Here is a 16,615-nt window from a genome sequence, read left to right as displayed (position 1 = left end):
GTGTGCGGCCATGAATGAACCGTGTTGGACAAGACAACTATCGCAAATTGCATTCTAAAGCACAGATATCCGTAACCGTAACCAAAACTTTGGGATATCCGAAATAAAAAAAATTCCGTAACCGAATCCATAACCGAAACTACATATCCATAACATCCCTAGAAAATTATGTTCAATCTAAACTAGTAAATCTTCCCAAACTGCAATGTTAGCCTTTGAACACATCCTCTGCCCGAGACAGGCATCGAACTGGTTAACCGATGCGGAAGGATCGCTTTGAACAGGCTAATGGGTACGAAAGGCTTTGGATATGGATTTTGCGAATTTTCTTCACTTTTCGGGTTAGGGGGTTTGCGCGTGCGGACGTTTTTTGAGATTTTGTTTTTGAATGTTTTTGTATTTTGGGAACAATGTATTGAAAGGTACGGAACCCTTATATTATTAGTTTCTTGAAAAGACTTGGCATGTTTAATGTGGTGCATTTTGGGGTTCTTTAAAAGTATTGAAAGCACGGAATGCTTAAGCTTATGAAAGCTTAAGAATTTTTTTATGAATTGTGATTTTATATTATTATTTGAAAAGCTATTAAAGAAATTGCGCAAAAGAAATCAAATATAACTAATTAATTAGGTTAAACATTTTAGATTTTCTTGGTGGCAAATTGAAAACTACAATTTTATCTGGACTAATTAAATTAGCACCTAATAGTGCTCTTAAGGAGCCTTTTATTTTATTGCCCTACCAACGTTTCGAGACAGACATTTGCAAGTGCTTAAAAGTTCATCTTTGAAGTTAAAATGAACGAAGCAATATTTCTTTACAAAAGACAACTTATTTTTTACTATCGTAAAATTCTCATACCCCGAGGGGCAAGCCTTAAAACTGCCTAAGTACAGAACGTTTCTTTTAGGCAACATAAAATACGAATTCCTTTTATAAATAGTGTTTTGAGACTCCTCACAAGGGCAAACTCAAAGCGGTTGAGGGCCGCGTAGACAAACTGGCTAAGTACAAAAAGGGAGATTCCGCCACGGTCCACTGGCGCATGCTCGCGGGACCCGGTTACCTGCTCTTTGTAAATAAACAATGAGCTGGGACTAGGGGACAGTTGTTTGGGCGATGGTTTAAATTGTAAGAAATTTTATGTATTTTAAGTACCATTTCTCTAAAGATCCTGCCAAAAATACCATTTTGCACTGCAAATTTTGAGAGGTCAACTCTGGGTAAGTTAAGTAGTAGTACTAAAATACGCTTTGACTTAGAAAATCTATATAAATAAAAATGAATTGCTGTTCGTTAGTCTGATTAAAACTGGGCCTATTGAGCTGATTTTGGTTTTAAAATATTTGTCGTAGTCCAGGGTAGGTCTAAACGGTGAGCAAATAAGGAAAAAATGCGATGGATTATTTATTGCTTTTAAAAGGCGGAACGGAGTTCGCGGGGTCAGCTAGTAAATACATAAAGATGGGTATTGTAAGACAGAAAGAAATAACAAAAGAAAAAATGATTAAAAGTGTAAAAGTGCTTTTTGTGATCTTACTTGTATTAATAAACCATTTCATTTCATTTCAAAATATGTAATATTATTACATTGACGATTTATGGTATTAGCCATTCAAATATCAGCAGTGAACGAACAACATAGAAATTAAAAACTAACACATGTCTCTAGTCGATAAAACGTGAGTCGATCATTAACTTAAAAGCTTAAAGTCTAATAAAATATAAAATATTCTCCTATCATAAGCAACAACTTCTGGTGTCAACAAGCACAGTTTAAATTTTCCCGTTTTTTCCGAAAGCTCAGTTAAATTTTCCCGTTTTTCCGACATACGCTATTCTCCACCTCAACCGCTCACAACTTGCGCCACAACCCTTTCAAATTACCGTGCTTTTTGACTACGACTCGATAGGGTTACTTTATCAAAGGATTTGGAAGGGACTCATTATTTGGACGGAATTATACACACACAAAATCCTTATTTAGTAAACATGGCTAAAGTAAGACTGAAGTTATTTGTGTAAGGCGATGTTTTTAGTTAACGTTGGCAATAGGTTAGATGACAAAAATTTATATTTACACCCGTATTCACAAACGATGCTTGCTTAAGTGAAGCAGCAACGCTATGTGAAGTCGAACGCACAGCGTTGAATCCAGCTCTGTGATTGATTCGTGTGTGTCACTCCGCCACTCAAGTATTGTCTATGAATAGGTTTTTGGGACCCTTCACGCGCACTGTGAGACCTCATAGTAATGTTTGTGAAATCGTGTGTTAGTCAGGCAGATAATAAAAAAAAATTGGACACATACCTGAAATAATTTCGGGGGAACATTGAGTCGAAATTGTTAAAATGCTATATGACGTCACGCGTTTGTAGATTTTTTACCAAGATGTGACGTCACCTGACTATAAAATCAATTATTTCAATGTAATTATTTGATTATGAAAAATAGAAGAAAAAATACTTGTCCATTTTTTATTATCTGTCTGACTGAATGAGGTCTCACAGTGCGCGTGGACGCACTGGATCACACACGAACCAATCACAGAGCTCTTTCAACGCTGTGCGTTCGATTTGCTGCTTCACTTAAGCAAGCATCGTTTGTGAATATGGGCGTAAACGAATTTATACTTTTCATTTATTTTATTTCATTACCTAAATAGGCAAGTGTAAAATCAAGTGGCAGTGGGCGGGGCACATAGCTTGAAGAGCTGATGGCCGCTGGGGCAGGAAAGTTCTTGAGTGGCGACCACGAGCTGGAAGACGTAGCGTGGGCAGGCCTCCCACTAGGTGGACCGACGATCTGGTGAAGGTCGCGGGAGGTACCTGGATGCAAGCGGCGCAGGACCGGTCTTTGTGGAAATCCTTGGGGGAGGCCTTTGTCCAGCAGTGGACGTCTTTCGGCTGAAACGAACGAACGAACGAACCTAAATAGGATAAAACATACACGATTTTCTTTTCACATTTACGGAAGCATGTTCACTTATTTTTTGGAACCTTTATTAAAAGTTATTTTAAGTAAATTAGATTAATTTCTAGAATCCATGACTTGACAGATTCAGAGAAAATTTATTATTATCTTTGCTTGTTTATGTATACATAAATGTAATAAGAAGCTTCTTCACATTATTATAAAACTTTTAACTAAAGACCGTCCATTATACTAAGACTATTATTATTATACTATTTTCAAATAAAATCAAGTGAAACTAGTACTAGAGAGATCAAGCTTTACCTCAGAACCTAAATAACTTATTGAAATAAGATATACTTCATGTTTTAAGTTAATTTGTGACAAACATACAAAAAAACTTAATCAGATTTGTGTACTTACTCGTATCTATACTAATATTATAAGGTAAACGACCCAATACTCGACACTTTTCGCACTTTGGCTGACTTTGCAACGCTGATACGTGAAAACTATTTGACTTAGAAAAAATCGAATTACATGGACAGATAGGTAATTTATTCCTCTTTTATGTAAATTTTTACTGATTATCATAGGTATTAAGAATTAATTAAAAAAAATACTTAACTGAAAAAAGACCCATTTGTACCAGTACTCGACACTTTAGACCCAATTATCGTCAAACGGACCCAGAACTCGACAGCTTTCGCGAATTTGAACTTTATCTCAAAGCAATAAAGACTATAATAGATTTGCCAATGTATGTCGAAATGGTTATATATATAATAAATGCGCTGATAAACTTCAAATCAATATATATTTTCTGTTGTTTCTTCATGTGCGGTATACAACAAAGATTAGGTAATTAAACTTATAACATAAATGATCAACAATTTTTATATAGTGAAACAAAATCTTTGATAAATGTTTAACAAATGATATTCATAGTTAAATAACTGTCATTCGATAAATTAATCAATAACATTGGTACTTATTTGAAATAAACTAAATATAAGACTTAATTTTTAGCAGTAATTTACTTAGTTACTTTATTAATTTGTACTCAGTCATAATCAGTCTTTAAAATTATTCATATAAATGCAAAATGCAGCAATATTCTTTGTATTCTTAAGCCCCTATTGTAATAGGTCGATCAACAATATACATAGAAAATAAACATAAAGCTAAACAAAACTTTCTTGAGTTACAATAATGTAGACAAACCAAAATATTTTTTCAATTAAATAAAAATGAAAATGAAAAATGAAAATGGGTACTTCTCATTTACACTCAAATTTTATGGTCACACAATAATAGTTCATAAACGGTATAAGTTAGAACAATAACTTTGAAATCAGATGTTAAAATATCTATTTAGCTACATACAAAATAAATTTTATCGTAATAGAAGCTAAAATAATACGAAAAAATCACATGAAACGATAAAAAACGGGGTCATTTTTCGCGTTCTCATCGTGTCACACCTTCGGTTGCAATGAAACATTTGGTTACTGCATTTACAATTTTCATTCAATTTGTGTGTATCTTAAACTAAAATCATCATCGTAATTAAATATATTTTCCACACAATAGTCAAAAAAATATCTTCTTATAATTATTTCGAATTGAGAAAGCGAAATACGTTGGTCACACGATTTTAGGTACCTAAAATTTTGAGTAATAATACAAGATTGCCGTTAAACCGAACACCAGCAACCAATTACAGCGTTCTATTCGGTTAACGTCAGTCGCGCTTCGACCATTGGGGATGTGAGATAGGTCGATCGTCGCTCCGCGAAAAAAATACGTAACTTTTTGTGATTATCCATAAACATACCGTCGCTTGCTTGAACAATATTTTCTACCTCGAAAATTTAAACAATTTAAATGAAACTTAGGCCATTGAAAACTTAACATGTTAGACTTATTTGTGTAGTATTCGACTTGATCCGTTAAATTCAAATTTAAGGATAATTGATAAAAACTAAAATTTTCGTCACCTTCGTGGCATCACCTTCGGGGTGTTTTATACAGGAAGGTGATTTTAGGCCACGAAAGTGATTTCTTGCTTTGGTTTATTTTAAAATATTATAGTGACTGGTGTTTATGTTTTCACAATATTTTAATAACTAATAAATTATACGTGGTAAGTACAGTTCAGTACATCAATAAAAAAATAAGGGCCTCGTATTTTTGTTGTCTGTCTGTCTGTATGACTGTATGTATGTCTGTATATGTGACTGTGTATCTGTTTGTAAGATAAATTTAATCTGAAGTTTGAGTTAAAAGTTGTACAACAATAATACGAGGCCCTCTGGCCTCAATAAAAAATATATTTTTGTTGAGGGACTGATAGTCAGTTAGAGTTATTTTTTATTGAGGTACTGATAATCCTTTTTTGCTTCTTTAGCATTTCAGAATGCCACCACTGTCACCCTTAAAACCAATTGCGTAGAATCTTGTAACTTAGTAGGTGAAGTTATCGGTAAAATTTTATCTTGTATTTAAGGTACCTATTTATATTATGTTATTGCTATTTATCTATGAAAATAAGACAAAACATATGTTTTATAAACACTTAAGAGTCATTTACAGTAGTAAAGTTTGAAAAAATTATTGCTGTGAAGTACAGAATCACTTTCGTGGCATCAAAAAATTCAAAACGTTAAAGCTTCCAAACGAGACTCACTATTTGACTGATTAACTGAGAATACAATCTTCACATCAAGCGCTACAATTTTTGTTTACAAAAAGTTGAAATAAGTTAGAAATAAAATTTGCCACTAAGGTGACGATGAGAACCGTGGCGATGAGAAATACCCAAATACTTTTATTAAATTTTAATTTTCAAGAAAATGAAAAATGAAAATACTTTTATTAAATTTTCATTTTCATTTCATTTTTCATTTTCAATTATATAAAACAATATCCTTCTCTTCATAAAAATAATCAAAATCTTATACAAAATGTACATAATACCTAATTAATATCTTTGGGACGACCAGTGAAATAACTCAAATCTACTAATTTGTAGATAAGTAACATAACAATTAAGAAAGATTTTTTAGGATATAACAACATAAACAATTCAAAATATTTTAATATAAATAATTTTATTTTGCTGTGTGACCTAATCCCCAATCTTTCGGTGTTTGTTTTGATATTTTTGAGGGTATATTTTTAAGCCTAAAAAGCACCATCGGTGGTGCCAGTTGACCCGCTCCGTTTGCTGTTATGAGAACTGTGACACACTCCTTGTCTCCACTTGGGATGACACTGTACACATTTTTGGATCCACGTTTGGCTAAAACTCTTTCAGAAGTTGGGGATAAAAAAAATTCACTTTCGTCGCAGTTAAAAATTCTGCGTGGATCTCGAGAAGCTTCTTCTAGATGGGCAGTTACAAAATATTCCACAACTTCCTTAAACCATGTGCGAATATCTTTTTCCGTGACTTGAGCACGAGTTTGAGTTAAATTTTGCGCAACTCGTTCGCCAACTTTTGGATGACGTTTTACAAATGCTTTAAACCAGTTGCGACCTGGTTTATTATCAACGAAGGGGTTTTTTCGACCTAGTTTTTTTATGAGTATACAAACACTATCTCGCAACTGCTCTCTTGTGACAGGGAACCCACTATCAGCCATAAAAATTATCCAGTTTTCTAGGTGTTCCTCTTCTAGTGGTGTCAATACAGTACATGGCCCCTTAGAGCATTCAATGTCGGTACGACCGTATAATTTGTCCAACAATGTTGTCCTAGGCACGTTGTATTGTTTGGCAGCTGATGACTTTGGGACTCCTCGTTCTACAGCCTCCAATGCTTTCAACAAGGAAATCATGGCGGAGAAAAAATACACGAAAAAAGTTTCGTGTATTTTTTCTCCGCCATGATTTTCTGTAAATAACACATGTTTATCTATACTAATATTATAAACTGAAGTATATTTTTGGTAGGTTCGATTGAAAAAATATTTGTATGCTGATAGCCAATTTATCAAGAAAGGCTATAAGCTTTAAATCACTACGCTTCGACGAATAGGAGCAGAGCGTCAATGAAAAATGTTGCGAAAACGAGAAAAAACATTGAAACTATTTTTACACATACGTACGAAGTCGCGGGCACAGCTAGTGCAAGATAAATTAAGATCAATTAAATATCAACATAAACATAAAACAAAACAATAGAACTAAAACACCTAGGTATGTTCTATTATTCGAGTTATATCAATTTCCACTTGACAATGGCACAAATAAACCCCATACTACCTTAGGTACCGTGTACCACCCGTTTACTGTAATAATTATAGTATGAAAATCAACTACCGTTGGTTTACCGTCATATTGTCATAATCATATTGATTGACATTCTAAAATTATGGCCATAAGTAGTGGCAACACCTAGTCATTACTTTAATAAAATTATTGGCATATTATGTTAGTGTCAGTATCAAAAAGGTTCGATTGTCATTAAACAAAAGAAGAAGCAAGTCAAAAGATAAAAAATCAGTCATGCGAATCTGTAAAAATATAATTTTGCCAGGTAGTTGTTTAAAATAAAAATTACAGTAACCAAAACTTTACAGTACATCATAATATTGTTCTTCGTATATAACGACATTTCGGTGCACAGCAACAGCAAACAAGATTAAACAATGTTGTTGCAAAGTATCACTTATTACAACTACATAAGGTCCACATTGTTTATATTGGTGCACCATTTGTGCATGACCCAATACTCGACAGTCTCTAAAATCGACACCAGGGAGAACTCAGTTTAAAAACAAGACTTTGTAAAGTTTGATCATCGGTATGATAATATGATACTGTTACGAAATGATTATTTATTGTATGTAGATTACTATTTAACTTTTTTTTAAGACATAAGTTCATTAATAATTTAAAAAATGGCCCAATGACATACTTAGGTGCAGCTCATCAAGCGTGTACCAGTAACCGTCAAAATACTACCAATTTTGACGAGTACTGGGTCAAGCATGCACTTCAAGGAACCAATAAATGTCACACGGAAATTAAATTAACTGACGAAAAAAATATAAGTTTTATAGGTTAAGTCGCTTAAAAATTTTCTTCGCAATATCACAAAATAATCACACTTACCTATTAATTGATAGATCCTTCAAGACATGGAATCTAAACTGGCGAGGCAGGCTTGAAATTCAGTGCCTGAATTAACGGAAAATGAGTATTTGCTGAGCACTACTGTTTCACCAATTTATTTTCGGACGCCATTGCAGTTTTTTAATAAGTGTTGCCATTTAAAATGTGTAAGAAAATATCATTAAAATTTTGCCATAAAAATCGTTTAGTTTGATGTTAGTAGAAATTTTTAATAAGCTTAAATCTAAAAAGTGTCGAGTACTGGGCCCCTGTCGGTATTACCAGCGCTTACCTTAAATGCGAAAGTAACTCTGTCTGTCTGTCTCGCTTTCACGCCTAAAACACTGAACCGTTTTTGATGAAATTGGGCACAGAGATAGTTTGAGTCCCGGGAAAGGACATAGGATAGTTTTTATCCCGGTTTTTGAAACAGGGAAGCGCGCGCGACAAAGTTTTTCTGTGATAGACAAAATTCCAAACGGGCGAAGCCGCGAGCGGTAAGCTAGTTTCTTATAAGATAATCAGTTTCTCGATTTTTAAAAATACAAACTCTACACTGCCTGTAGTTTATGTAGTTTATTTATTCATTTATAGACTATTTTAAGACTATTCCGAGACCAATATAAGAGAGCTAAGGTAAACCTAAAGCCAATTGCAACTGCATTGGTTTCGTATAAATGCTTTAAAATGTTAGTCCTAAGGGAAATTCCACACCGACGTTAGTTGCTATTGCTAGTAGCGACACCTATTCCGACTTAGAATTCTAATATCTATAACTTCTGAAGTTATCAAAAATCAAATCAAAATCAAAAATATTTATTCAGTTTAGACCACAAGTGGCACTTACGAACGTCAAAATATAGTGTGTATAAAAAAGAAAAGGTAGTCCTTATGGGGCACTTTACATGTCCCCTTGTCTTTTGGGCCTTTATTAAGATTTAGCAAAAATACCAACAGACTGGCACTCGTATTCACAAACATTACTACGAGGTCTCACAATGCGCGTGGACGCACAGGGTGACACCCGAACCAATCACAGAGCTCTATTCAACGCTGTGCGTTAGATTTGCTGCTTCACTTAAGCAAGCCTCGTTCGTGAATACGGGCATGAAAGTACCTTCGGACGTAAGTGTATTTGACAATAAGAAATAACTTCAACGTAACAAATAAATAAACATTTTAGACAGTGCATCGTCGTGCGATTTGTAATCCTACTGATATGGAAAAAAATTAAAAGGTGTTTCTTACTTTTTCACGCAAAAACTGCTGAACGTATTTTGCTTTCTGTGAGACAAATGAAGGCAAAGACAACTGAATTTCACGCTAGCAAAGTCATATCAAAAAAAGTAAAAAAAAGACTTATCAGGTTCTACTTACAGAGCACGGTGAGGTCGATCTCAGCCTTCAAGGTGTTGCTGATCATGATATTCTTCGCTTCGCACGTGTATCTGGCCTTGTTGTCGGATGCATCGGCCTTGAACGACAGAACGTTCTCTGACATACGCCCGCTGGTTCTGTAACAAAACGAAAAAAAATGACTTAGGATATTTTGCACTCATAAAAAACTCATTTATTTTTGCAAATAGGCTTTTAAAAATCACTTTCACACGTCCCAATATTAACCCTACCACTGCTTCGGGACAATAAATGGGCCAGCGCTGAGAAGAAGCAGCGCAAGAAACTCAGTCACTATTGTCAGCCTCCTTTTCAAGGGTTTACAGTCTTTAAAATACCTATACATACAGATTATAGTCATAAGTATTGATGCGAGCACTGCGGCATCTAGTCCCATCTAATCGCTGGATTTGTAACATCAACGCAAAAACCAAAACTGACTTAGGCCCGATTCGGTCAAACTTTCATCCGAGAATAACTCCTGGTATAACTGGCACATTGACAGTTTCAGTATGGAAAATATGTCAAAATGTCGAATAACTGACTATTAAAATTCTGAGAATAATATTTACTCTTGTTTGGTCGAATCCACCCTTAGGATATTTTGCTCAGTTATTTATCTAAGTTTATCAATTAGGTAATAAATGATTTGATTTATCTTATACTAGCTTTCCGCCCGCGGCTTCTCCCGCGTGGAATTTTATCTGTCACAGAGAAACTTTGCGCGCGCGTCCCTGTTTCAAAAACCTGGGACTCAAACTATCTCTATGCCAAATGTCATCAAAATCGGTTCAGTGGTTTAGGCGTGAAAGCAGGACAGACAGACAGACAGTTACTTTCGCATATACTCGTATAATATTAGTATAGAATATAGATTTTCAAAGGAATAAAACCGAAGTGAAATCCATGAAATATATTCGCTGAGGGATAATTCCAATATGTTAGGCGTAAAAACCTTCACGAAGAAAAATGAATTTATTATTGAACGCATGACTTGCCTATAACTCAGGCCGTCAGTCAAAACACCCTAACCCAAGAAATTCAAAACTGGAAAACAATCTCTGGGGAGAGTTTGACTTATCCCCACTTTTCGCTTCGCGCTTTTGAATTCATAATTACGTTTTAGTTTTGAATTTGGAACGTCTCGAGAATTCGCATTCCATGAACGTATTTTAATAATTTTCGAACATCTTTTTTGGCGTTACATTTTTGAGGAAATTTGAGTTGTTTTGATTATTTTGACACGAGTATTCTTCTTGTTGCTAGGTAAAGTTTGTAGGGGCATAATATATGATATTATAGCTGAGCCCGCGACTTCGTACGCGTGAAAATAGTTTGAATACCTAATATTTCCCGTTTTTCCAATATTTTTCTTTACTGCTACGCCTCTATTGGCTGTAGGGTGATGGTATATAGCCTTAAGTCTTTCTAGATAAATGGGCTATCAAACACAAAAATATTTTTTCGAATTGGACCAGTAGTTTCTGAGATAAGCGTGAGCAAGTAAACAAACAAAACAATTCTTCAGCTTTATAATATTAAGTATTCGAGTATTCATTGTCATTGTCAAACGAATTATATAAAAAGTGTTTTTTAAGGAAAAGTATAATAAAAAAAAATCAAAATGCTCCTTTTTTTAAACGATAAATGTTCTGTTTTCATAAATGGCAACAAAATCTTGACAGTGTGTTGCTCACAACTAAAACCCCGTACCCCAAAGTTTGTCGATGAAACAAAAAGAAACGGTTTAATGCCCAAAACCGTAGGTATTTAAAAACTTCTTCGTAACTTCGCAAAAAACCGCTCAACCCCGGATTCTCGTTCTATAAATATTGTAGAAGCCGAACTACGTTCCAGGATAAGCTAAGGAGAACAGTCACACCATTAATTTAACATGATTAAAAATGCACTCCATCTTATTCTACTGATATTATAAAATGCAAAAGTTTATGAGGTTTCATCGATGCATGTTTGTGTTACTCTTTCGCGCAAAAACTATTGACAGTTCCTACAGTATAATGTATATTAATCGATGTTATAAATTAATGAGTGCGAAGCGGCAGGCAAAAGCTAGTTTATATAATAAAGAATAACTTATCATAAAGTCGTGTTAAAATCAGTGGCTAGCATTGGCATTTTTGTGGCAGGAAATTTAATTTTTATGAAGACTATTTTTTTCTACTTTATTGCCCATACGCACCAATCGCCTTAATAACAAACTACGAGTAATTTCATTGTACAGCCTACCAAAAAATATGCAATTTGTAATGAGAAAAATGAGTTATCTGATTTCTTCAGCCTACACCCGAACTACGTAGCGGCTAGTTGGAAACTCTCAGATGTTTGAGATGAATAATTTCTAGCGCGAATTCTGGCCGCCATTTTGGAATTTTAAAAAGTGAAGCGCAGAAAATGTACGTTTCAGAGTTACGCAACTCTTCAATGCGGCTTTAAGTTATACGCTCGTTAGAGTTAGTAGTAGCTAAGTTTAATGTGTTTTTAAATCAATTTTAAATTAATATTTTTTTGCCGGATTTTTGACGCATTCCACTTTAAATACTTGCCCAAAATGTCGATAGGTGCTCTAAGTGGAATAGGCAAGGTGCTATTCGTGCAGGTGCTATTGTTGCGGTATAACTAAAAGGGATACTGCAAAAAACGGGATATCTCCATGAGAACGAGCTCTTAGTAGTCACAAACATATTTTTTAACAAATAAACCATTTCTATATTGAAAATAGCAAAGCACCGGATTACATCTTTTCCAAGTTAAATTCCAAAGATCTGTAATGTATGAAAAAGCCGTAAATTTAAAGCCAAAACTTGCTTCTGGATACCATCCAAGCTAACTCTTTACTGCAAGATGTAATTTATAGTATACGTCTGAATTTCAGACTTTCTATTAGAAAATATATTTTTTTTTGGGTAAATAAAGTAGCCAAGCGAGAGACGGGTTTGAATACGAGCAGAGTAAATACAAATGAGTAGGTCATCTTCATAGAAACGCACCGAGCGCGGTTTGTATGTGAGCGCGCGCCAATACGTACTACTCATTTGTATTTGCTCTGATACGAGTACCGTACTATAGTTGAAGGAACCCCAAAAAAAGAGCGATGAAAATAAATTGTACACAAGATTTTAAGTTAAGTACTACCATACAGGGTGATAGATCTAACACTGAACTATACACCGTATATCTAACGCCGGTATTCACAAACATCACTATGAGGTCTCACAGTGCGCGTGGACGCACAGGGTGACACATAAACCAATCACAGAGCTCAGAAAAGCAGAAAGGATATTTATTTATTTAGACTACAAGTTATTAAGAATTAATGAGTTAGAATTTAGAAAACACCTCAGGATGTTTTTTTTACAATAAAGTAAAAATAAAGATAATTACTTTTACCAATTAAATCGTACAAAAACTCATAATAACATACATAAAATATGAACAGTTACCAAAAACACATGGCGGCGTGTTTGGGTTCATTCATAAACACAGCACCCTCTCTGTCTTAGTTGAGTGACTTTTACAGTCCAACAGGCTCGCTCTAACACGCTTGTTCTTGAGATTTTCTCACGGTCTGTAAATACAGGGTGTCTGCTATTTATATTTATATTTTAACCTAGCTTTTGCTCGCAACTTCGCTAGAGTTAAACTTTGGACCCCCGTTTCATCTAGTTAGTGGATTAATTTAATTTTAGCGCAATCCGTTAAGTTTTTCGAGCTATATTTGTAATAATTGATTCAATTTTTCATATTTTCCAATCCATCCATCTTTTTTACACAAAACGATAGGTATGCTAGCATGTGCGATAGAGACAGGTAGCTATAAACTTAAGGAAACAGCGTTATAGAGCATGACTTAAATATTATCGTGTTAATAGACAATTGTCTTTGAGGGTTTTTAAACGGACTCTATTAGGTAACACGATAAAAAGCAACAAATAATTTTCATAGATTAAGGTATTAATAACTATGAACTGAAAGAATGACAAAGAAATTAAAATATGTTTTCGTGTAACAGCCTGTATATCGTAGGGAGTAGGGACTTATAAAAATTCATAGGCTTTTAATGTCTTACTAATAGGTTGTTACATTGTAATATTATGTGGTTGAGCATCAATTTGTAATTAACATTATTTTATAGAAGGGGACTAGGCTTTGTTTGCAGTTTTACTCGTACTAAGTAATTTGAATTACACAGCTTTTTTTAGGCTCTAAAGATTATTAGGTATTTTAAATGTTGCACGAATAATCGAAAACAAATTTATTTACTTTGCTAGAGTTTGTGATATACAAAATGCAATTTTTGTAGTTAGGTAAGTACCTATATTATTATTACTTTTTGATTTTACAAAACGTAAACGTAATGAGAGAGAACGTAGGTATCTTTCTGTCCATATTTTAAGAGACATTTTCTTACAAAGTAATTTTTTAACACAAAGAAAGCATAATTTGTTATTGCTGTCTTGAGTTCAAATGAATATCATAGAAAAAATAATGTTCCCATTTTCTTTTCTTTAAACCTGTTACGAACATTATTAAAATTAAAACAAAATGCCTACTCTGTCCATTTGTAACCAACAGATTGAATTTAAATTTTCTTCATACAGATTTATATGAATAAAGAATAAAATTACTGTATAAAAACTTGGTAAACATAAATACGTAGGTACGAGAAGCAAACCAACTTTTAATAATAATATTTTATATTTATCACAATGTTTTCAAAATCTCATTTGAGTATTGAATTAAATCCCAAACGTATCCCACGGCCACGGTGCGTGGTCAGACATAATCCCACGGGATAGTATATACCGTGGATACCACAAATTGCTTATTTTTTTGTAGTAAACGAACTGTGATTTGATATGGCCGTTATCTTAAGATGGTTGAAATGTTTTATGATAGTCTAAAATAGCTATTTTGTTTATTTAATTTAAATCCAAAGCTCTACATAGACATACTAGTTTCAGACAGCGGCTTCGTTCGCGTGGCTTTCTGTTATAAACACAATCGTAAATGTAGGCAATACCAACTTTATAATTTGAAATTATCAAGTTATTTAAAATTTACTTTGAGAGGTTATCGTAGCGGTAGTAGTTTTTTGTATGGAGTTTGACAGATATTTGACGTTTGTCAAAGTTAAAGTACGATAGTGCACCCAGCCTTAACGTTAGAAAATTGTAATAACTATGTAACATTATGCTCATAAGTGAAGTTGCTAATATTGACTTTCCATAATGTTAAAACTTTGTTGACGATTTATTTTTATTAAGTTCGACGACGACCACGACTTTTACGTTTCAACTCTCAGGGGTTTTTAAAGTGGTAAAAACTTTATATCTTTTAATAATTTTTTCAGCATCTTCATCGTGATCATAAAAATACATATTGAAAGCCTTATTTTAACCGTGACTATAACCAAAACCAGTGTTTTTTGTATGGAGTTTGACAGACTTTTGACGTTTGTTAAAGTTAAAGTAAGATGGTACAACCCAGCCTTAGGCTCTACTCGCAGAAGGGACACAGAAAATGTAGAGATCACATTCAAAACAGCATTTCAGCACCAAATTCTAAGATCTAAAATTAGTTGAAATTACAGACCAAACCAAAGTTTAGCCAACATTCTAACTAGCCCGGCATCGAACCAGAGTCCTTGTAATTATTAAGCCCACAAGTGGGGCTAATTGATCAAATGATTGCATCCAATCAATAGCCCTTTCAAACGCTAATTATAAGTGCGGGTTCGATTCTCAGAGGGGTGACTTTGGGGTCGAATTTTAAAGTGGTTAATAAGTAATTATAATAGAAAATTGCTCTGTGAAATCTGCAGGGAAATTTTGAATTATGCATCTGAATTCGTTAGGCAGTTAACTACTGGAGATCGTAGAGAAGAAAATTTATAATTATGTTATAAAATAACATTGCATTAGTGTATTTTAACCTATGGAGTTCCAGTTGCGATTTTGGGGTCAGTTACTAAAACTGTATAGTCAATATTTACTCTTTATAATAAATAAATCGATAGGATTAGTGCACACCACATTAAATTGAAAAGGCTTAATTTTAATGGTCTTATAACTAGGGAGCGTACTCTTTCAGACTGTAAATATAAATAAACCAAAAACTAAAGTAAAAACTGAAATGAAATTAAGATTTTCTAAACTAGCTCCTCATTATAATATTAGTGTTAATGTAGATATTTCATACATTTGGCAGAGTCGCTATCTTTTTCCTACATTACTACTTATCTAAGCGAATTCTATTTGTCTACAAACCCAGATACACACAGCTTGTCTGTTTCCGACTTAATTTATCGATTCAAATATGCATTAGTTAGCGATAAAATCTTTCCCAGGGGCCGTGGCCGTCTACCGTGAAAGAAATGTATAAATTTTAATGATAATACTTCTTGCCCCCGTCGTAAAAGGTCTTACAATGTCTTTATATAATCATTTGGTACACCTGTTTTTAGATCATATTATGGGGAGAACGTTTAAGTATAGTTAAGTATAATTGTTTTGTGATAAAACATTAATTGCACGATAATAATTGCATCTAAGTAGTATAATAATACTATAGTTTCTTCAAAAATTTGAAATAATATACAAGGAAAAAGTTCTGTACTTGAAGTACTGCTCTAACACCCGTATTCACAAACGATGCTTGCTTAAGTGAAGCAGCAATCAAACGCACAGCGTTGAATAGAGCTCTGTGATTGGTTCATGTTTCACCCTGTGCTTCCACGCGCACTGAGACCTCATAGTAATGTTTGTGAATACGGGCGTGTGACATACTGAAAAAGAAAAATATTAAGTAGGTAATTCTTTTTGCCACTGCTTGACTACTAAATAATTGTAACAAAACTCGCAACAAAATAACATATCTAGAACTGAATTATTTCCCATTAACCAAAGCTCGATTATTATTTAAAGAAAGGTTTCAGAATTGAGATTGCGGTAAAATACCTGCTTTGTCATGCATAAAAAAAGAATCATTTTTCAATGCAACTTTCCATCCTACAGATTTTATTTCATTCTCCATTTATCTCAGCATTGGTTTTAATTAATTACGATCTAACTCGATTTCTAATTAGCCAACTTTTTACCTTTACAGAACGGAAATAAAACAATAGAAGCAACAACGGAAAAGGTTGGCCATTCTGCGAAGCGCGCC

At 33.9% G+C, this 16,615-nt stretch overlaps 1 protein-coding gene across 1 annotated transcript in view; it reads right to left on the bottom strand.

The window, feature by feature from the left end:
* LOC135084396 (nephrin) overlaps positions 1-16,615 on the bottom strand; it is a 304,519-nt gene that overhangs the window by 52,078 nt on the left and 235,826 nt on the right. Inside the window, exon 8 of the mRNA XM_063979170.1 lies at positions 9,413-9,549. Within this exon, the coding sequence (XP_063835240.1) occupies positions 9,413-9,549 (137 nt within the window). The remainder of the gene's footprint in view (positions 1-9,412; positions 9,550-16,615) is intronic.

The sequence above is a fragment of the Ostrinia nubilalis genome, chromosome 26 (assembly GCF_963855985.1).
Source record: "Ostrinia nubilalis chromosome 26, ilOstNubi1.1, whole genome shotgun sequence".
NCBI lineage: Eukaryota > Metazoa > Arthropoda > Insecta > Lepidoptera > Crambidae > Ostrinia > Ostrinia nubilalis.
Note: the sequence above shows the minus strand (reverse complement) of the source record. Positions and strands in the feature narration are given on the sequence as shown.